The following is a 23,732-nucleotide window of genomic DNA, read 5'->3' as shown; positions in this document are numbered from 1 at the left end:
GAGGTGGCATTAAGGCAGGTAGACAATTTTGGCCACATCATTTTTTTTTTTACTTTTTTTTTTTTTTTTTAGATAAAATCTATAACATATGTTCTCTTAAGTTGTAGTAATAAAATGTCAAATCCCCCTAGAAAATGTTTATTTCACTGTTTTTATCCACTCGCGACCACTGCATTATCTGAAAGAAGGCGTAAGCTCTGGTCACGTTACAGTTTTTCTCAGTTGCTTTGGTACATTTCTCGAATCATCCTTAATATTTCCAAGGAAGTATGTGCATATCTCAAAACAATTCCTACAAACAGCACCACACAATGGATTACCTGCAAAAGCCTGTAACTTGCTCAAAATCTTTAGTTCATCTCTCAAAAGTAAGTATTTATGCCATCAGAATGAAAAGTCCTTGCGTCATTGTTCAAACAAGATAGTCAAAATGCTTAGTCATGTTGTCAATACAACAGTGTACTGATGTGAACTATGGCTGCAGTTTGGATGACAGTTACTGTATTGAAAATGCACAAGGCTGCAGTTTGGATGACAGTTACTGTATTGAAAATGCACAAGGTTGCACTTCTTCTGTATGGCATATATCAATTTCTACAGTACAAATTTACACATTACTGTATGTGGGATATTGATTGAAAGAGACTGGACAGGATTCACAGTTGCGCTTTTACCTGTGGTCTGACAAAAAAAATTACATTACAATGTGATTGTGATATAGAAAAGAAAAAGACAAGGGGCACAAAGGGGAAAATACAAAATTAGAACGGTAAACACTGGAAACACCCCTTAGGAAGAACTTAGCATTTGCATGCAGCACTGTATGAGGAATTACAGTGCAGTCTGTCTACACCTCCTGACGTCCCTGTCTGTCGGGCCACAGATTCTCATCCACATCACAACGGATATCTTCCCTTGCAATGCAATGTGGAAAAAATCTTTTGGAATGTCTTATCCAGCCTCTGCAGGCATCTTCTGTGATGTCCTCACATGCTGCATCCATGGCAGCCAGCAGGGTCATCTGAGAATGTGGCTGGCGATCATAGACCTTCCACCTCCATGCTGAGTAGAACTCCTCAATTGGGTAAAGGAATGGGGAATAAGGTGGGAGGAATTCCATCAGCAGGTGGACATACATGTTCTCTCTATGAAACGTGTGAATTATTGAGGACACTGTCGATCTCCCAATATTCGGATGCACCCTTCAACCTGCTTCAGCCATTGTAAGGCCATGACTGACAACATGGTCCACAATAGTGGCCCTTATTTCATCTGATACGAGTCTATGTCCTTGGCCTCTTCTGCCTCTTCACCCTTCCACCATGCATCCGTACTCCTCTTCTTACTCTCGGCTGTTGACCCTCTTCGTTTCCTGGTTGTTCATCCATTGTCAGAAATTGTAACTCTGTGTTGTGCTCTGTCTATATATTGGAAACAGCAGACACTTGAACATAATCAATTGCATGAATGTACCAAAGCATTTGCAATTTGTTCAAAAGAATGAGAAATTGCTTTTATGGTGTGCACAAGTGACTAGATGATGTAGACCTTGAACAAGTAGTTTTGAGAATTTCAGCTGTGATCTGAGAAATGCACCAAAGCAACTGAGAAATACTGTAATGGGAACAGCTGTACACCTGATCATTCATGCAGTTATCCAATCGGCCAAACATGTGGTAGCAGCGCATTGCATAAAATCAGGTAGATACAGGTCAAGAGCTTCAGTTAATGATGAGATAGAGCTGAGGAGAACTGCCAGACTGGTTCAAGGTGGCAGGAAGTCTCCGGTAACTCAAATAACCAGTCTTTATAACCATGGATAGCTGAAAGGCATCTCAGAATGCAAAACCCCAGAAGACCACAGGGGGTTATAGTCCTGTCAGCCAAAACAGGAATCTGAGGCTACAGTGGGCACAGGCTCACCAAACTGGACAGTTGACGAATGGACAAATGTTGCCTGGTCTTTTTCCAATCTTCAACTCTTCAGCTTCAGCAGGCCTCAGATTCCTGTAATTGGCTGGAAGAGTGGAACCCAATGTGGTCTTCTGCTGTTGTAGACCATCTGCCTCAAGGCTCGACATGTTGTGCATGCTGAGATGATTTTCTGCTCACCATGGTTGTAAACACTGATTATTTGATTTACAGTAGACTTCCTGTCAGCTCGAATCAGTCTGGTCATTCTCCTCTGACCTCTCTCATCAACAAGGAGTTTCCACCTGCAGAACTGATGCTCACTGGATTTTTTTTTTAGTTTTGCACCATTCTGTGTAAACACTAAAGACTGTTGTGTGTCAAAATCCCAGGAGATCAGCAGTTTCTGAAATACTAAAACCTGCCCGTGAGATCAAAAATGAGATCACATTTTCCCCCATTCTTACCCACATGTTTGATGTGAACATTATCTGAAGCCCTTGATCTGTAATCTGTGTGATTTTATGCATTGTGCTGCTTCCACATGGCTGAATAAGAGAAAGCATAAGCCTTAATTTATCACACATACATTACAGTGAAATTCTTTTCATATCCCAGCTTGTTAGGAAGTTGGGGTCAGCCATGATACAGCCGCCCTGTAGCAGAGAGGGTTAAGGGCTCATGGGCCCCACAGTGAGGTTTGGTAATGCTGGGGCCTGAACCCCTGACTTTCTGATGAGTAACCCAGAGCCTTGCCCACTGAACCACCACTGCCCTGAATAAGTGCATGAATGAGCCAGTGTACAGCTGTTCCTATAAAAGTGGCCAAATACATGTCCCAGAAAAGCCTGAAGTATTTCAAAGTATGTGTCATTATGATATACATGCCAATTTCCTTTATAGCTTTTATAAAGCCTACTAACTACAGTGGAAACAAAACATTAAAACCAGATGTTTCCAGATGTTCATGAAATTGTATATGTTTATTCCTATTCATATTCAGAAGGATATTACAGAGGAAAGTCTCAACATGTTATATTACTGTAGGATTTATGTTAGATTTTATACTGAAAATGACATTTAAAAGTCATTTTATTGTGTTTAACTTATCAAACAAGAAAGAAATGATATTTCAATACACTTCTTTTTCTTGAGACTGCTCTGATAAAAAAAAAAAAAAAAAAAACAGTAGAAACCATCACAGAAATTATAATGGTTTCCACTACAAAACCATTACAAACCATCAGCTAACCATTAAAACCATTACCATTACTGGTCCTTAATGGTATCCACTAGACATAACATGCCACCAACAGAAGGCAACAAATTACCAGTAGAGACCCACAGGGACCATTAGAGTTTCCATTAAAACCAGTACAATTTCCATTATAACCATTAAAACCATTGTATGAGGGTTTCTATTGTTTTTTTAACAGGGTGTATTCACAGTGAAATAAACAGTTATATTCTAACATCCTCCAAACACTAGACTTTTGTTTTAAGTATGCAAATTTACACATCAATGAAGTAAAAATGAATTTAAGAAAAATTCAAATATAAAAGCACTTGTGAGAATATTACCAATCAACAGGTGAAGACTAATTGTGGTATCTGTTGCTTTAAAACATGATCCTAGTCACCTGTAGGGCACTGTGTGAAGTAAAACGCTAAATTTAGGAGTTTGTAACCATTTAGAATAGCGGTTCTCGTGTCTACAGAGAGTGAATGAGTGTGTGTGTGTGTGTGTGTGAAGCACGACATTATTAGGGGACGGAACAGGGGGCAGGCTGAGGAACACGCATAACATAGCAGCCTGAAGTTAGCGGCTAACCACGTAGCTAACTAGCACTGGAGTACTTGACAAGCAGACAGTGCTAGGTACACATTTTCAACAACACGTTCAGTAACGGGAGTGTGTGTGACAGTAAGGTAAGTCCGTTTCTTTTGGTTTTATTACTTTATTATGAACAGTGTGTCGGTGCGGGAAGGTATGTGGCTGTGACTGAGTGAGTGGTTAGCTAGCTGTGTTGAGGCATGCTAATGTAGGAGGAGTGGTCTGTGGGAGAAGATCACAGCGCGCGCCCTTGTACACAAGGTTCTAATGAATGATCTGCAGTTTGGAGAGAGGAGCAGTGCAGTGCTAAAAGGTTAAAAAATAAATAAATAATAATCTCCTGCATGTGTCTTTGAGTAAGATAAACAAGTTGCTCGTGCTTGGATTTTTTTTTTTTTTTTTAAACTTCTTTATTCGACTTAAGTTCCTCTCAGGCGTTTCTATGGACAAGTGAATGAATGAAAGCTTATGTGCAGCTTAGGTGCAGTTATGATTTATTGTATGAATTTGTTGTGATTTACTGTATGAATAGCTCACAAGGTGTAAATTATAAATTCATGTGCTTCTTTATGTGTGTGCTTAACTCCCACAGAACTCAGTAGTGTATGTGCCCTGTGAGTGTAACATTTCTCTTCAATGGCTGCCCCTGGCTCCACCAGCAATGTGCCGGAAGGATTCCACTACGAGACCAAATACGTCCTCCTGTCCTACCTCAGCCTGCCCCCGAGACCACAGGCCAGGCCTGAGGAAGGTAAAGAATGACACAGGATGCATTCTTGATATTTCATGCAATGACAAGTCATGTGAAGAATAAAGCAAACCCATACTTTAACTTAGGCAAGGTTACAGAGCCTGACCTGTTAACTCTAGGATGTTATGTCGCTGAGATTCTAGTGCTGGTTCAGAAGTGTATTATGCAATAACTGCTTTCAGTGGTTCGGATGAGATAAATATATCCTCAAGTGTGTGACGCAAGAAAGTGCTCAAAATCGAGGGCAAAGGCTATCCGCACACTGAATGAAAACCAGACCCCAAAGGTCTATCAAAATATATATTTATTATTTTAAACTTGTATAGTGAAAAAAGAGCAAAGATCAATGAGTTAAAACAGACCAAACTGCAAGTTTAAATTAATAAATATATATTTTGATAGACCTTTGTGGTCCTAATTGATGCCTTAATGGTCAGTTCTGGGGCAATGCACATGGGGGGGTTAGCTTTTATCTGTTTTCTTTTTCCAGATATTCTTCAATATTTTCAAGCAAACCTGAGCTTCAAGACCTCCAACATTATAAATGAATCCTGTAGTACTTTAATGGAATAGAAATGTGATTTCAGACAGTCATACCAGCCACACAGATTATTTTATTTCTATGTGATGGTGGAATTGTTCGAATGTGTCATTGGCAAGGCCTTCTAGTTGGCCTGGATTTGTGGACGTTATGTAACATACAGACATCTGATACATTGCTGTTGAGCTGTGAGATTCATTACGTGTGTATTACACCAAAATGTATCAAAGTGCTGAAATAGCAGTGGGATGACAATTTGTTACTGATGGCATTTCCAAGGAGAGTTTTAAATATAGATAGGAGAAGTTGAACAGTGCCACCGGTAGTATTGCTCCAACAGGAAGAGGTTTTGTGTGTCACTCTTGAGTAAGCGACTATGAATATTAATACAGATTTACAAATGTTTGCTTAGCAGCATATTCTGTATCAAAATCCTAGACCTAAATTGCACAGTCTATTTGCAGACTATCTTCTTTTTAACATTCTACCATCTGGTACAGTTCTACCATCAACAATGAAAAATGAAATATGAGATAGCACCATGCTAATGTTAGTGTACTTTCAGGTAACCATACTGTAATTGCTGAAGTAGTACATAAAAAATATACACATAATAACTGAGCACACTACAATTGACCTAATGTTGCTCAGCATTATTGTATCTCATTTTTTATATATAAAATAGATTTTTGGGGTTTTTCATAGTAATAAATTATGATTTCTCACTAATTTAACTAATCTAATGAAGGCAATTTTTTTAAGTGTTCTAAACAGACTGCTCTAAACTTCTCTAGGTCATTTGTGTGTAGCAGTTAGAGTGGATAGAATGATGGAGGGAGATGATTTTTCAACTTTGCTGAAAATATTTGAGGATCTGGGATCCAGACATGAATACTAACCGAACTGGAAAGGAAGAGAGAGATCAAACCTCTTCTAGAAGGGAACATCTGCTCTGCCTGTGCAACATTTTTGTGGAACACTACTGAAAGAAAGCTCCAGAAACAAACATTTGATCAGTTGACTCTACCTTAATTAAGGTAATAGATGATGCATTTACTTCTTAGGCTACATTAATCATAGGGTTGAATAGGGATCATACAATCATACAATGAATAGGGATGGTATGGCTAATCAGGGATATCACTATGTAGAATAGGACTGCCATGTGTTTTCTTTGCTGCTGTTTTCTTTCAGCGAGCTTCAAGCACAGAGCAATGAGCTTCTGATCCCTGCTTTCCGGTAGACCGAGTCCAATGCCGGTTCGGTCACTGCTGAATTACTCGCACGCCACTGGTTCACAGTGGAGCTTAGAAAAACCCCACCAAGCACCATCTCAGCAATGCCACTGAGCAAATACCTCAGGCTTACACGACCCCTTGTTTTTAAAGTAGAATATGTTCTGTTACAGTTATAGCCTCACCTGGGACTAAGTACAGTTAATATTTTTAGAGGATATGTGTTTTTAATTTCAGTTTGGTAAAAATTAATCATGCTATCATGCGCTATGTTTTCAGCATTCAATTGAATTCACTATAAACCACTGTTAACACAGTGGATATCAAAAGTCTACACACCCCTGTTAAAATGGCAGGTTTTTGTGATGTAAAAAAAAATGAAACTAAGTTTAATCAGAATGTTTTTCACCTTTATTGTGAAATTGCAACAAAAAATGACAACCAACCAGAAATGTTTTTGAGAAAAAAAAAAAAGAAAACAAAAAACTTCCAATATCCAGCTTGCATAAGTATGCACAACCTTTAGTTTCTGCTAAAACAATTAAGATGAATTTCATCTTTCAGCATAACAACGACCTGACGACTTCCAAATCAAAACAGGAATGGCTTCACCGAAACAAGATCAAGGTTTTATCTAAATCCAATCAAAAATCTGTGGGGTGACCTGAAGAGGGCTGTGTACAGGAGATGCCCAGCTAATTTGACAGTTAAAATGCTTTTGCAAGGAAGAATGGCAAAATATTGCTAAGTCAGGATGTGCCAAACTGATTGACTCTTACTCAAAATGACTGAATGGCATGATAAAATCAAAAGGTGCTTCAGTTAAATATTAGTTTAGGGGGGTGTGCACACTTATGCCACCAGGTTATTATACATTTTTTTTATTTTTCCCTAAAATGATTCTTGTTTTTCACTTTAATTTATAGGTTGCCATTTCACAATAACGGTAGAAAAGGCTCTGACATGATTTATCATGATTTATTATTTATCATGATTTAACCCTTTTGTTTTAAATCAAATGGCCACTCAGTACTTAATGTTAATTTTTTGGTGGCAAACAATAATGATGGCAAAAATGTACAGTACATTAATTCCATTTTCAGTCAAATAGCCATGCTGTACTTATTTATGCAGATCAATATTGAAGTATAAAATATGTAAATATTTTATTTGTAATATTGAAGTTCAGTATTACAAATAAAATATTTACATATTTTATACTGTTCTTACTGTTGAAGACAACAGCAATAATAATGGGAAAATGTATTTGACAGAAAATCACACAAAAGTCTTCACAGTACTATACTTATTTCTAAATGTAATTCCTTCACCTGCCAGATTGATCCCCCGACTGTCTTCATCAAAGCCTGCTGATCTGTTATCTCACATCATATTTCACCACTATGGTCGAAAGTAACCAATCATGGGTATCTGTGAGCTCATGCATGTAGAAGGGGGCGGATAGTACTTTCCCCTGCGTGTTTTACGCTGCCCCCCTGACGCTGCATGAGCAGCAGTTCAAAAAGATGCGGTTGGCTGGCTTCACGTGTTTTGGAGGTGAAGTGTGATAGCCTTCGCCCTTCCTGATTGGTATTTATCATGTGATAGGGAAGAGATGCCTGAAGGGTGGGAATTGGCCATGACTAACTTAGGGAGTAAATCAGGGAAAAATAAATAGATAAATAAATAAATAAACGCTGTGGTTGCAACAATCATTGGAACCCTGGCTTCGAGCCTTTAGAATTAAAAAAAAAAATTATATATATATATATATATATATATATATATATATATATATATATATATATATATATATATATATATATATATATATATATTTATTATTATTATTATTATTATTATTATTATTATTATTTATTTTTTAATTCTAAAGGCTCGAAGCCAGGGTTCCAATGATGTGTGTGTGTGTGTGTGTGTGTGTGTGTGTATGTATATGTGTATGTATATATTCTATCCCATGGTCAGCTTTGCAGCAGTGCCTGACTTGCAAAAGACACCAAAACCCTAGCAAATTATTGCATGTTCCACTTCATTGTATATATGGTATATGGCAGAAATTTTAATAGATAAACATACAAACTTCTCTGTTTACACTGCATATATTCATTAGTTACACTGGCTGCATGATTATCCCAAGTTAAGTAGAAACTATTTCTCCTTACATTTGAAACTGCTGGACTCTCACCGCTTAGGTTGCACAATAACGCCTTCTGGTATATAATAAAAGCAGTGTTGGAAGGGAGTTCCTGCTGTAGAGGCATAGCTTCAATTATAAAACTAAAGACCTTTTGGTTAAAGCTTTCTGTCAATATGCTGTCAGGTATATCTCCCTTAGTGTCAACTTGGAGATGAAGCCAGCAGCCTCTAGCTTCTCTAGCAGTGTTATACACTTTTTATACATGTGCTCATTATGCAGCAGATTACCGCCGTCCATTTTTTGTTTATTGCATAATTTGTGTGTGTGACCAGACAGTAGAGTGGCTCCAGTGTAAAAAAAAAAAAAAAAATTTCTGATTAGGAGCATCTGGACAAGCTGCACAAGAAGCAGCTGTGGACAAGACCAGCAGGATGAAGGAGCAGATTGAGGAACAGCTAAAGCAGCTAGAAGAAGAAATCACTGCCTGTAAGACACACAAACACATATTTCATTACACCAAATACACATTCTGTGTACATATGTCTGCTGTATTTTGGATCGTTTCCTGTAAGTGTTTGATATTACTGTACTGAACTAGGTTTTGTCATTATTTTGGACATTGTAAGATAAACATTTGAGTTTAGCCTTAGATAAACATTGATCCCAGTCTGATTATCAGCTGTCTATCAGCTGCGGAAGTCTATCAGCTGCGTCTTTATTTTTATAGCTTTTCCAAGTACAGGCTTTGATCGGCACACATCCCCAGTGTTCAGTCCAGCGAATCCTGAGAACACTATAGAGGACAGCCTGGCCGTGCTGGGGGACCGTGTTGCACAAGTGCTGGACACACATCTGACCTTGGCAGCACAGACACTTCTCAGTGGGTCAGTGTCTGTTAGATTTCCATGGAAAAGCATAGATGTCAGTATAACATGACTGAGCATATATACAGTCATGGGGAAAAGAAAGTACATCCTCCTTCAATTCTATGTTTTTATTTATCAGGGCCCAAATAACAATTGTGTGGTCCTCTCCAACTTCTATAAGCAAATAAATGACCTCAGGTGACAGCATAAAAACAATAGATTTCAACACGTAGTCACACGTAGTAAACCAACATTCAGAAATCAGGTGTGGAAAAAAAATAAGTACATCTTCATACTTCCACAATCATTAAGAGAGTAATTAGCAGCTAGGTGTTACTAATGAAATGCACAAGATTAGTTAATCATCAAGAAGTGTGACTACCTCTATAAAAGCAGAACTTTTCCAATTTTGTGTTCTGGAGCATTCAGCTGTGTGGAGGACATCAGCCATGACCTCAGAGAAGCAATAGTTGCTGCTCATCAATCTGGGAAGGGTTATAAGGCTATCTCCAGGCAATCTGAAATTCACTATTCTGATTGTTTACAAATGGAGAGCCTTCAAGTCATTTGAAGACAGATCTTCCAAGGTGTGGGTGTCCCAGCAAATTCAGTCCAAGGTCAGAATATTTAATGCTCAGAGATGTAAAGAAAAACCCAAGAGCTACATGTGAACTACAGACCTCTGTAAGCATGTTAAATACTTGCACAACCAGAAAAAGACTGAACAAGTATGGAAGGATGGCTAAGGAAAAAGCACCTTCTCTCTAAAAAGAATACGGCAGCATCACTTAAGTTGGCAAAATTGCATCTGAACAGACCACAAAGATTCTGGAGCAGTATCCTTTGGCCTGATGAGACCAAGGTGTAGCTGTTTGGTCATTATGCACAGTGCCATGTTTGACAAAAAACAAAAACAGCGTATCACCATAAACACCTCATACCATCTGGCAACCATGGTGGTGGAGGGGTGATGATTTGGGCTTGTTTTGCAGCCCCAGGACCTGTGGAACTTGCAGTCATTGAGACAAGGATGAACTCCACTTCATACCAGAATATTCTTGAGACAAATGTGAGGCCATCTGTCCAGCAGCTTAAACTGGGATGAAATTGGTTCAGGACAATGATCCCAAGCACACCAGCAAATCGACATCTGACTAAAGAAAATAAAAATCAAGGTGTTGGAATGGCCCAGTCAAAGTCCAGACCTCAACCCCATTGAGATGCTGTGACGGCATCTTAAGAGAGCTGTGCATAAACAAATGCCCTCAAATATCAATGGACTGAAGCAATGTTATAGATTGAGTGGGCCAAAATTTCTCCAAAAGACTGATAAACTCCTACAGAAAACGTTTACTTCAAGTTGTTGTTGCTAAAAGTAGTTCTCCATCTCACTGAAATAAAGGTTGTACTTATGTTTTCCCACCTTTTCCCATTTTTCTTTTGTTGTCACCTAAGGTTGTTTGTTTATTTAAGTTAGTGAGGACTACACACTTGTTATTTAGATAAATAAAAACAGAATTGAAGGAGGGTCTACTTTCTTTTTCACATGAATGTACACTATATGGCCAAAAATATACAGACACTTGACCATTATATCCATATGTGGGTCATCCCTACACAGTTGCCACAAAGTTGGTTTTTTGACCCCCCTTAAATGTTTCCAACTGTTTTTCACTTGAATTTTGTTGGTTGCTATATCACATTAAAGGTGGAAAAACATCTGACATGATTTACCTTGGTTTAATTTTTTACATTAAAAAAACCGTGCAATTTTATCACGGGTGTGTAAATTTTTTATGTCCACTGTATGTAAAAAAATGATTTATGTTTAGTTAGTTTATGAGTCTGGAAAGGTGTTGCAATAGTTCCAGTACACACTGTCTGCATTTATACCAAACACCATCTAGAATTTTAGCTTAAGATTAGACACCTACCTAAATAAAAGTTACACACTGCACTAACTGAGTGTGTGTTTTGCAGGCAGCTGAACTATGAAGATTTCCAAAATGCAGTGAAGGAGATTTCCTCCCATTCTGAAGGAGGCTGGAGCAAGGTGATAACAAGTTAGTCGTTAGTAGCAAGTCAAGGTTACTGGGCTTGAAGACTGTTTGCACACTTATCTATCCTTGTCACCCAAATTCATCCATTTCTGTAGATCCAAATTACATCAAATGTGTGTCCCTCACTCTCTCTTGCCTTCTCTACCTCTTTTTTAGGTTTTGGTACCTTTAGTGTTACTGCAAGCCCTGCATTGTAAGGGTCAACCGCTGGCCTCTCTACTTTCCCTGGGTGAGCGTTACTTAGTTGAGGTAGAGGCAGACTTCATCATCCAGCAGGGTGGATGGGTGAGTGTTTTTTTTTCTGTGTTTAACTGTGTGAAGGAAATTTATCGCTTTTACACTGGACACATTCCATGAGCTCTATATTCTTATTAAGAAAGCTAAAGTTCATGCATGCAACATTGTCTGTAAAACATGGAGGGTGGGGACCGTCAAAGTTGGGTCAGCTATAAGAACAATATAGTTCATTTAAATACCTGGCATAATGACTGTGAGACACTGAATAAACAGCAAAATCATGTTTTTTTTTTTTTGGTTTCTGGTTACCCATGAGTGTCATTACTGTAAAATAATTTGCTCTGCAACTACAGGGACTGTAGAGTTTATGCCTCTCATGTGCAAGTGGATCGTAAAAGGCCAACGTGCACCATATGTGCCTCTGAGGCCTTTTTTTTTTTTTTTCGGCTAGACAAATTGCACGGAGCTAGTGTGGATACAAATGCTGGTTAAAATTGAAGCATTTCTGCTCTCTTTGATGCACATCAGCTGCACATCTAAAAGTGCTTCTAAAATTAATGCGGTGTGAATTGGCCTTTAATCTATTTATTTGAAAGGGAATGCCTTGATGATGCCAAACAATAGCCAAACTGGCAGTCGTGTATTTCATATTAAATGTTATACACTGTTTTATGTAAATATTGTCTGTCAGATTCAGATACTTTTTTTTAATCTGAAATAACTATAATAAATGTAGTTGAGCAGTAAATGGTTACAGAGCAGTTTCAAAATGGCTGTTCTGTATAACACAGTGTGTGTTGTCTCTCTCAGATCTTTGTTTTTCACTGTGCATTTGTTAAAATGTGCAACAATGGAGCACTGAAAAGAAGTCCTCATTGCCAGTGTGAATGGAATGAAGGAGTGGCAGGGCTATCATGAAAACATGACCTGCACAATTCATAAAGTTTAAAGCTCCATTTCTTAATTTGCATTGTTTAGTACTGAACTTTGTTCGATGATAAATGAGTTTAAAAGAGTTTTACTCAACACTCAATGTCAAAGTAAGCCTCTGGGTTCTGTGCGTTGCATCTGGAGAACTAAATAAATCTATAGAAAACCATGAAAATGAAACAAAAAATTAATAAAAACAAGAGCTCACAAACCATGCCTGCATTTGCAGCAGTTTTGCAGGAGGTTATGTATTAAGACAAATAAATTAGGTGCCTTTGTAGCTTTGCATTCAAACCACAGTTGAAACAAAATATTAAAATTGGCACTGTTTTCTCTGGTTTCTCATTTGTAGCCTGCAGATAAACCTCCCACAACTACCTGGTCTCTAAACATTTCAGAGACTTGATTTTTGGTGATCTTTCGCTCATGTGTTTGTGTTTGATAGACCAACCCCCAACATGTTACTTTTATTTTTGTTAAAGTCATAAATAAGAATTAATATAAATTTAAAATCATGTGGGTTTTTTGTTAGTTTTTACATTTTTTTTATGAAATTCACTGGAGATGCTCTGTAAGAGTATTGAGTGTCATTCAATGATAGATAAAAAATTGTTGGAGTTGGCAAATTGCTGTGATGTAAGAGGAATTTAAACACTTCGGGACGTGATGTGATAGGACAATACTCAAATTTGGGGTGGTAGCAGCATTCCAGGTTGTGTTGGGTTGCATCACTCCACCCTGTCATTGATTACTTTCATGCGCCGCTGTGTTTTATTCTTTAGTTGTAACATGGTTTAAACCTTGCTTGAGTAAATCGGTAAAGACACAGACGTACTTTAAAGGCCGATTTTTACTTCTGCGTTACTTCTGTGTAAGAGGCTATTCTATTATATGTAGTACAATAGGTACATGCTCTACAGTAGATAGTGTATAAGTAGTGAATAGGAATTTGGAATTCAGCATAATATGTACTACTTCTGTATGAAGTTTCATTAATGATTGTGCAATTTGAGTCATAGGCCTATTACTAAAAAAAAAAAAAAAACTATTTACGTTAACATTAGAAAAAACATTTATACATTTATTCCTTTAAATAACATTTTAGTCTTAATATATTGCATCTTGTTTCATTGTAATATCCAACAACTTTATAACATTTTGTCTGTTTTGTGCAGCTCTAGTATTAATGCTTTACGATATAGTGTGAGAAATAAGAAATCATGCAGCATGTGTACCACAAGAGGGAACCAGAGAGCTGCTGTCAGAGCAGAGCTGAGAATTACACACCATAAAAAGAATTCCATTTCATGTTGCAAATCTGGCTTTCCCTTCTGTATGTTGTTTCATATCAGAGTAACATGGACAGCAACACAATTCTCTTGTGTGATTTAAGGTATACACTATATTGTAGTGTTTAGTCATGAAGTCTGTATGAATAAATAGTGTCTCTGAAAATGAATTTGAAACACTGCTATAATCTGTTCTCTGTTATCTTGCCTGGCCTAACTTCTGCTCCTGAAAGTCCCAAACTTCTGATTTCTTCTTTGTTTACTTCTCTGGTTTCACAGCCAGGTTGAGATTTATTAGCCACTGAAATTGATTCTGTTATGTACATGTTTCACTTTGCCTTCTTCCTTAGTGTGTTCAATAATCTAAAACATTTCAAAGGTCACTGTTCTCAACAACACTAATATTTAGGTAGGTCATTTACACAAACCAGGTCTAACACTGTTGACTGCCACCTTTGGATTGCAGACACATGGTAATGACTTTTGAGTGCAATAATGTCTTTTTTGCACACACATGATGACCTTTGAGTGCAATAATACTATCATAAAGTTGTGGTTATTTGATTATAGTTGGCGTACTTCTCAGAGCACAGTCAAACTATTTTGCGGAATCTACATGTGGTAATTCAGTCTGCGGTGTTAGTTTAACTAAAGCGTCTCTGCTGCTTCTACAGAGAGGACAGCGATCAGTGTCTCCTTTTTGAGATTAGAACGCTGAATAGATCCACATACCTCCAGTGCAAAACCTTCATGAGGAATGGAATCCAGAGTTCAGGCAGAGATGACATGAACATGACGGGAGGGGTTTGTGTGTTTAGGGGAGGGAGTAAGCAGTGAACGAGAAGTCCTGTACAGCTGCTGTCCATTGCTCTGACAGGCAGCGCATGTTGTGTGTGTGTGTGTGTGTGTCCATTTAGTTTTCCTTTATTCATTGTCTCTGATCTGCCTTGGCATATCACTGTCTCAGAAAACAGCTAACATCAGGTAGGCAAACTTTTTTTTTTTCCCCTCCCTGTTTACGATGTTTGTAGTTTGTGGCAGTACAAATGAGAAAGATGATCCAACTTGCTGAAATGTATGAGATCTGCCACATGATAGTACATCACACGTATTATTTGACTTATTTTTATGAATAAATTTCACTACAGAAAACAGACTGACAGTAAAGTGCATTATTAGTTCTGTTTTATTCACGTTCATAGTGAATAACTGTCAATGTTTCAGGCATAATTTTTCAAATGTTACTAAGCAAACCAGTAACAGAGATGTTGACGTTTTGTTGCTAGGTTCAGTAGAAGTTTTAAAAATCCTGTTTTGCTTTCAGGGGTGTTACTAGAGGGAGTGAGGGTGTGTGTGTGTGTGTGTGTGTAGGTAGGTAGGTAGGTACAGGAACAGATACTGAGAAAATGTTTTAAGAGCTCTAAAGAAACTACACAAAATGTCCCCTGCAAAGCTGAGTGACCTTGTCAAGGAAGTATGGCGCAGTCCTGATGCACTTTCAGGCTTGTGATACTATTTTTTTTTTTTTTTTTTACTATTATACTATTTTCATATTTTTACTACTATTTACTATTTTTCATATTTTTAATGTAGTCTATTGATTCACATTCATTTGTTCATCATGCTGTCTTTCACAAAGCCTGGGTCAAACCACTGTGTTAGGGATCTGCAAGGACTCCCACACTCTGCAAAGTTGTAATGTGACGTAACTTGATCCATTTTTAGGGATCGACAAACAAATGACCTTGATGCAAATCTTTCCCATTCGAGCAAAGAGAAATGAAAAGCAAAAGTTAAAGGTGTGTGCTTTGAACAGGTGTGTTGAACAGTGGCTGGCTCTTAGTAGATCCCAATCCGGATAGTGACGAGAGCGCCTGAGCTTAAGCCATGTTGGCACGCTATGTCCTGGGCACCGCTTGGCCCACTGCTTTATGTAACAGACATTTCACAGCAGTGGCAGCTGCAGAGCAGGAATCATGTGCTTAACACACAGTTACACACACAGACACGCACACATGCACAGACTGTGTGTCATAGGGAAGTCCAAAAATAAATCTGATAAATCTTCCTATAAAATCATCAGCAGGGACGCTGTCCTAGTTCCACTGCCGGCTGTCTCTTTCTTAAAACAGCAGAGTAGGTTAACCCTGCTGCTGCTTATCATCACTGCTGTCACTAACATTTTGTAAATGTTTAAACTCATGCAGCTTTCCATTGTTTAATTTTTAAGTCCTTCTCTACTCAACACTACTATGGTCATTTGAAGTTTAGCGGTAATAGAGATTCAGACACAAATCACCGTAGATGTCTTTTGCAGCCCTTGTGGAGTCTTCTGTGCTTAGAATCATACCTTTTTTTTTTTAATTAAAGCAGAACTTCATGACCTTATGATGTCCCTCAGCTAAAAGAAATCCAGGAAAAAAGCTTTGCTCATTGTCAGGAACAGGACAGTGTCATCTCATGACTTTCTGTCCATTAATAACACTGATCTGTGTTAAACCATTGAAAGTTTATACAGAAGGAACTACTTGAGGGGTGACAGAATTCCAGATGCACTTTTAATTATTTAATGAGCAAAGCATTCCTTTTTTTAACCCCATTTTCTCCCAGATTGTTAATTTTCCAATTCCTTCCCCTATCTAGAGTGGGTATAAAGACTAGTACATGCTTCCTCTGAGCCACGTGAAGGCAGCCACTGTGTCTTTTCAAACTGCTGCTCATGCTGCATTACAGGGTAGTGTAACACACTCTGAGGAAAGCACTAACTGCCCTCTTCTTCATACAGTATATAAGGTCAGGACACCTGACCACCTGCTCATATGGGCTTTTTGAACATCCCATTCCAGATTCAGTCCCCCTTTGCTGTTAGAATAACCTCCACTGTTCTGGGAAGGTTCCGTTAGATTTTGGAATGTGGCTGTGAGGATTTGTGCTCATTCAGCCACAAGAGCACAAGAGGTCAACCACTGATGTCTGGCAAGAAGGCCTGGTGTGTAGTCTATGTTCCAGTTCTTCCCAAATGTATTAACTGGGGTTGAGGTCTGGGCTCTGTGCAGGCCACTTGAGTTCTTCCACACACCTTGGCAAACCATGTCTTCATGGACCAGCACAGGGGCATAGCCATCCTGGAACAGGTTTTGGCCCCTTAGTTCCAGTGAAGGAAAATCTTAAAGCTACAGAGTGCAAAGACCTTCAAGACAATTGTGTGCCTCCACCTTTGTGGAAACAGTTGTGGGAAGGGCTCACACATGGGTGTGATGGTCAGGTGTCCAGATACTTTTGACCATAAAAGTATCCTTGTGATCTCCTGATGACAGAGCAAACACTTTTTTTTTTAAAAAAAAAAAACAAAACAAAACATGTCATTCTGGAGTGTTTTTTTTTTTTTTTAAGAACCTTTCAGTAACCCTAAAAATCACATGAAAAAAAATGAAAAAATGATACAATCTTTGTGGGCCCCTTATATCTCCTCTTATATCAGCCTGCACATAACTATCAGACAAAACAGTCTAACAACTACTATAACTGACTTGTAGTGTGACTTGGTGAGTGTGCTCTCGTTTTCAAAATAAGCTCGATAATATATAGTCTTATATTGCACATATATATTGACTCCAGTATTGGTCAGTTTATTTCTTATCTTTTTTTGCTGCACTAGTAGACCTGTGAATGTGTTTATATTATGCACACAACAAAACAGATTTGGGAAGCCTACTAGGATAATTGTTGGACAAATTTGTTCAGTCAGGTTGTGTAAGATGTACTCCACTTCTCCTGTTTACTGATCGACACTTGTGGGGACACGCTGGTATATTCATTTTGGATTCCAGGCCCTGAGGTAAGTGGAGGATTGTGGAAAAGGCACTCCACCCTGTGCGCACACCCGAGAGAAAAATGCTTTAGTGTTACTTGCCCTTAGATTTCTATTCAGATTTTGTATAGTACAACAACATAGGGAATTTGATGATGGCTATTGAACTATTGTTTGATAACTCCTGCAACTTCATTGTGATCCAGTATTTTTTTTGGTCTCCCTCTCTCTTAAAATGTTATTTTTTTGTTATGGATTGCACATTATTGGATCTGACTGCAGGTCATATCTCCGGATATCCAAGCCATTACAGCATGAGAGACAACAGACAGTTCTCAGGCTTTGTTCTTGAGGTCACTTCATAGACATTAAAGAAGACGAGAGCTAAAGTCATAAATTTCAGGCAAATGAACTGCTAAAGCTTCTTTTTTGGATTTTATTCAAAGCAGCTTAAAAATAGGACCAAAGGCTTAGGGTGAATTTTGTCCACCTGTGATTAACAGGGTCTGTGGGGAAATATGATTTGACTATAAAATTGAATGGTTTTCCAAAGCAAGAATGATCTGTGGTCTCTGGTATGTGAGAATATTATGGTCATGTGGAAGCAAAGAAAAATGTTTTAAGGTGAAAAGACCTTGGTAAGAATGATCAGACAGAGATATAGACTCATGCCCATATGTACAAAATTATGCAAAATACAAAATAATGACAAAATCTGAGATTACAAACACATGCGCAAAAGACAAGAAATCTGACTTGATTATACACAACAGAGTTTGTGTGTGTGTGAGAGACAGGAACAGAGAGTGAGAGAGAGAGTGAGAGTGTTCACATGGTTACTGGTGGATTGAATATTTGAATATCATAATTGTCTGCTACCAGTTGAACCTGCAGGTACTGACAAGATTATCTTATTCATTTAACTCATTAAGTCAGTCAGACATGCATTACTGCACAGCTTATAGCTTTGACTACACAATCACTGAAATAACTCATTTTGGTTTTGGAGCTTAGAGGAAGTTAATACAGTATATTACACAGGAGATATGCAGAAGGGATTTGCAAAAAGTTATCTGCACTTCTGCGAGTTGCTCTGTGCCAATCACAGTTATTTTCTATATTCCCTGTTACACATTGGTAAAACAAATTGTTAAACAGCATTTTCCTGTTTAAAAAAAAAAAAAAAAAAAAAAAAAAAGGGGGGGGGGGGGGGGGGTGGCGGCCATGATTAGTGCTGAAATGTACCAGACACTTTAGTTAAAGCTCGGATTCTGGCTTATGAGACTACCTCCAGGTGGTCCAGTTAAGATAAAGAAAACAGGTTATGACTTTACAAGGAAGACTGTGCATAAATGTATTTACAAGAACTTCTCCAGCCTGTCATCCACTGGAATAGCAGGAAACAAATCTGTGATGCTTACTGGCCCAACAGTGTCCTCATAGAAAAAGGCCAAGAAAAGACTTTTAAAAAAAAGCCTAAAAAATGAGGCCTCACCCCTTTAGAGTTGAGCTCAACTGCTGCTTAGGTAGCACCTTAAATATCTCCCCCTGCCTGACAGTGGCAGGCCAAACCTTGTTGCACTTAATCTGCAAAACAAGACGTTCATGCTTTGCCTTTGTTAGAAAACAACCACGATCTCTGAAGTTGAGCACAAATAATGACAATTACATTTGGCTGTAGCTAGACATCCTGTTTGAAGCCCCCTGTGTTGGTATTCATTCTGTAACTAACCTTGCGTCCAAACAACTTCAGTGGAAGCCATTAATTCTTAACAGGTGCTCGCTATATGAATCAGCTTGTGGTTTTATGACGTATTTCCTGTACTGTTTCACACTGACAAATTCCTTGATCTTTAGGATTATTCTGGGGTACAACATTGAGAGAGAAATGCATGTATATACTTGCCACAGTTCACAACAGCATAGCTTATTCAAAGTGGAACAATGTCTCAGTGTCTCAGTTTGCATTCAAAATAAAAACCTTGCTACTTGGTTTCAGTGTAGCAAACCTTAGCTAGTTCGCTGGTTTCGGTGTAGCAAACCTCTGATTTGCTCTTAAAACTAACAAATATCTGTGAAGCTTTTCAGTTATTTTGAATGTCTGTTGGTAGTAAATCAGATTGATTGAAGTTTTTCCACTGAGGTTTTCATCTGAGAGGCTTTATTCATTCTGATCAAGTGAGTGTCAAAACAGCTTCAAGATGATAATGCAAGTTCTCTCAAAAATGATTGACTAATTTTTGTTTAGTGTTCAAGCATCGTCTTCTTATTTTGCAGAGTGCAGTGTTTGGCCTGGAGGATGTGGAGGAACCAGGCGTGCTCATAGCTGAAGACAGTAACGATATCTACATCCTGTCAGGGGAGCAAGGCCGCGAGCAGCTGAGCCCCCCTGAGTCACTGCTCATCAGTGTGGCAGATAGCAGCGGTCTGAGCTCCTGGCACACAGAGAGTTTGCCCGTATCAATGAGTGGCCACGAATCCTGGGCTCAGGTTGGCACCATGGAGCCAGAGGATGCCAAGAGTGTGGACAGTGGTGAGGGCGTGGCCTCAGCCGAGGAGCGCAGTGAGAACAACTCGTCCAACTCGGACATTGTGCACGTGGAGCGTGAGGAGGCCGAGCTTCTGGAGGAGGGAGAAGCTGTAGAAGAGGGAGAGCTGCAGGAGAGCGTGCTCAGTGTCCTAGGCACTGAAAGCGAGCTGGAGGCCCTCAGAGAGGAGCTTAGAAGAGAAGCTTCATCTCCACAACAGCCAGTTTCAGAAGCACCAGAGTCACTGATGTCCCTAGAGGAGCAGATTGTCATCCTGGAGGCACCTCCTAGCCTGGTTGCTGCTGTTCCACCAGTTGATATAGAGCCAAAGTCCCTTACTTCTTCATGGCCAACTGTCATTGCTGAAGTTCCAATTAATGTACAGCAGGAATCTCTCTCGCCTTCATCCTACACTGTCATCACTGATGCTCCAGTTGAAGTAGAACCAGAATACTTTGCGTCTTCATCCTCTACTATCATTGCTGATGCTCCAGTTGATGTGAAGCTGGAATGTTCTGTTCATCCTTCCCTTCCTATTGCTGCTACACCCCAAGTGCTTGACCCTGAACCTGAGCCTCAGTCAGCTCAGCCAGAACCTGTTCTAGCTCCTGTGGAGCCAAAGATTCTAAGAACAGTTCAAGAACCAGAAGCTAAATCTGAGCCACAGCCTGAAGCTGTCCAAGTAGCTCCAGTACATGAGATGCTACCACAAGAGCTACAAGCAGAGGTTGTACAGGCCATTACAGCCCAGGAGCCACCTCTTTTACCCCCAGCTCCAGCACAGGAGATACCATCACTGGAACCACAGATTGTAAAGGAGACGTCTGCTCCAACCCAGGTTCCTCTTGTTTTACCTTCTGCTGCAGCTCCAGAACAGGAAATACTGCCACAGGAGCTACAGCCTGTACACACAGCATCTGTTCCAGCTCAGGAACCACCTGCAGCTCCAGCACGCACAGAGCCTGTAGCAGAGCCTGTGTCCTCTGAGCTTCCAGTTCTTCTGTATGGTGGTGCTGCACTGGCAGCCATTGCTGCTTTGGTGGCCTATGGAGCTCTGGCTTACAGGAAGAAGTATTAGGAAGTGAACATCTCGCCCTTCCCCGTGACCACACCACATCAGTGACCCTTTTCAGGAACTGGGGCCATTGTGCTGCCAAAAGTTGTGGGGAAATTCAGTTCTCCTGTCTGCGCCATGCTAAGTTTTGTCGATTCTCTTCCAAGTTCCTGTTTTTTTGGGGGGGATTTTTTTTTGGGTTTAAATTTTTTTTTTTCCCCTGAGTTTTCGTTGTTTCATATTATTGTTTCAGTGAACCACTACTGAGCCTCTGAACCACTACTGAGGCATATGCATTGTCAATTTGATGTTCATTTCACATTCTCATATACAGTTCTCATACGCTTGTTAATTTGTCTTAGGTTTTAAATTCTGTAAGACTGACATGTGGGAAATCATGGTATCATTTTACCAGTTTTTAGAAGCAGGTAACTGTTATTCAAGAAGAATGGACTTGATTTGGTGTTTTGAAAACAATTATGATTTGCCAAATAAATAAAAGGTGCACACCTCAAATTATGTCCACTACATTGTCTGATTTGATCTATTTGGAATATTTAGGCTTAGTTTAAGCCTAAATATTTAATGTTTAAGTTTGACTTTGAGACCGCATATAGCAGAATGAGATTTTGAACAGTTTGTTGTGATGTGTCAAATGGTTTATGTTTGCATGATGGATAATGTTTAGACATTCCTGCATCTTGACATTGAATATGAGGTTATGAGGAGGTTGTCCTTCCTTGGACCACTTTTGGTAGGTACTAACCACTGCACACTGGGTACACCCCACAAGACCTGCTGTTTTGGAGATGCTCTGACCCATTTGTCCAGATAGATCAGATAATCAGTGTTCTTCACTTCACCTGTCAGTGGTTTTAATCCTATGGCTGATCACTGTATATGAATAAGGAGAAACCAGTGTTTCCAATGGGCAAGACTGGGCAACCCAGACAGACACCTGTTATGAGAGCACTGATCATTTGTTGATAAGAATTTTAAAGGCATTTTGTACAGCCACTTCACTGGCTGATCTAAATAAAGCATGAATTAAGGAGCTGACTATGGCTAAAATGCAACATGCCCTGACTGACTGCTTGTGTTCAGCCACTGAATTCCCCTTATAAACAAAAGGAACAGCATGCCCAGGACACAGCCTAAGATGGAAAACACCCTATTCATTTTGCTTGTAGTACGAGTATAGTAGAGTTCCCCATAGTCCCTACAGATTTGTTTTTTAGTTACTATTACTGAATATAGTCTTCATCACAATGATCACAACTGATTTTAAATTCTGATACTATATTGTTTTTAATACTGATGACTTTATTCAGTTTTAAGTGCTATCTCACTTCACAGAAAACCAACAGATCCACACACTTCCTGTTAGTCTCGTGCTGATATGGTTTCTACTGTGTTTCTCAATCTGAGCATTTGTTTTTGTGTCTGGATAAGAGATACCAGTAAGGCTGATGTGAGATTTTACGTCACTAATAAAGTCTTGTACACCAGTAAACCCACATTTAGAATTAGAGCCCCTCTGGTTTGTGCATCTACGTTTTATTTGCAAACAACGTGAAGGCTATATTCTTTATTTATGCAACATCTACAACAGGGATTCCCAAACCTTTTGAGCAAATGACCCCAAGCCTTGATTTGTCACTGATTTGTGACCCCAAGCCTTGACCACTCTACAATTTTTTAATTCCTAAATTATAATTTATGACTACTGTAACATTTATGTATTTACAAGAAAATAATCCACACTGGGGTCGTGGGATATGGCCTGACGTGAAACACATGGGGCTGGTTTGTACTTGACACATGAATTTACATGCAGAAGCAGTGCTGTGGTGAGTGGCATTGTTCACATACTTGTCTGCCCTATTTTATGTAATCTGGAGGATTTTATGTGACGTTCAGTAGATGGCACATCAAAGCCAAAACATTCCTGTCTGTCAGGTTTAGGTAGATATAGAGTATAGGGAAATGTGTTCATAATTATTGCTGACTTCCTAGTGCAGGCTACTGAAAAGACTAAAATAGCACACACACTCAGTAAGAGAAGTACACAAAATTCTTCTTTGTAGTTAGAGCAATAATCCTATCATTAATTTGTGAAAAAAAATGAGTAAAACCAAAAGAATCTCCCCAAGTGTAAATCAGTTGACTCCACATGGGGTTGCAAACTCTAGTTTGGGAATCTCTGATCTGTGTGTATCTAACATGGAGTTGTAAAACTCATGGTTCTCAAAGTGGGGCCCAGGGACCCCCCAGGGGTCCATGAAGCATAACCAGGGGGCCAGTTTTGCTCCATTGGCTCTGTCCCACGTGAGGAGCTCCTGTGACATCGTTGGGATTTGAACTAGCAATTTCCCTACGACAGGGCAAATAGGGTATGTTGTAGGATCTGCCACAAAATACCCAAAACACACCAAAAAAAGCAAACTTTGCGGTAGTGTGTGATGTAATTTACAATACCTTTAGTGGGAGATGTTAAATCATAAAAAAAAGGTCAAAAAAGTCACAG

General features: G+C 39.1%; 1 protein-coding gene across 3 annotated transcripts; it reads left to right on the top strand.

Moving 5' to 3' along the window:
- The first annotated feature begins 3,576 nt into the window (after positions 1 to 3,576).
- bcl2l13 (BCL2 like 13) lies at positions 3,577 to 21,721 on the top strand. Of its 3 annotated transcripts, none has more exons than XM_026927358.3 (7): positions 3,577 to 3,840; positions 4,338 to 4,496; positions 8,812 to 8,916; positions 9,158 to 9,314; positions 11,277 to 11,349; positions 11,513 to 11,641; positions 19,901 to 21,721. In XM_026927358.3, exons 2-7 carry the CDS (start codon positions 4,382 to 4,384, stop codon positions 21,227 to 21,229), a joined length of 1,908 nt encoding a protein of 635 aa, XP_026783159.2. In that variant the 5' UTR covers positions 3,577 to 3,840; positions 4,338 to 4,381; the 3' UTR covers positions 21,230 to 21,721. The 3 variants fall into 3 exon arrangements, with proteins under 3 accessions (XP_026783159.2, XP_053090858.1, XP_026783160.2); XM_053234883.1 differs by having other exon boundaries at positions 3,583 to 3,840; positions 9,173 to 9,314; XM_026927359.3 differs by lacking the exon at positions 3,577 to 3,840 and adding an exon at positions 3,927 to 4,058.
- Positions 21,722 to 23,732: the final 2,011 nt, after the last annotated feature.

The sequence above is a fragment of the Pangasianodon hypophthalmus genome, chromosome 6 (assembly GCF_027358585.1).
Source record: "Pangasianodon hypophthalmus isolate fPanHyp1 chromosome 6, fPanHyp1.pri, whole genome shotgun sequence".
NCBI lineage: Eukaryota > Metazoa > Chordata > Actinopteri > Siluriformes > Pangasiidae > Pangasianodon > Pangasianodon hypophthalmus.
Note: the sequence above shows the minus strand (reverse complement) of the source record. Positions and strands in the feature narration are given on the sequence as shown.

Bases quoted from the DNA above. Each gene is read 5' to 3' on its own strand.
- bcl2l13 (XM_026927358.3), top strand. From the start codon at position 4,382: ATGGCTGCCCCTGGCTCCACCAGCAATGTGCCGGAAGGATTCCACTAC. The intron at 8,917-9,157 runs GTAAGACACACA...TTATTTTTATAG, and splicing joins AGAAGAAGAAATCACTGCCT to CTTTTCCAAGTACAGGCTTT. The intron at 11,642-19,900 runs GTGAGTGTTTTT...CTTATTTTGCAG, and splicing joins TCATCCAGCAGGGTGGATGG to AGTGCAGTGTTTGGCCTGGA.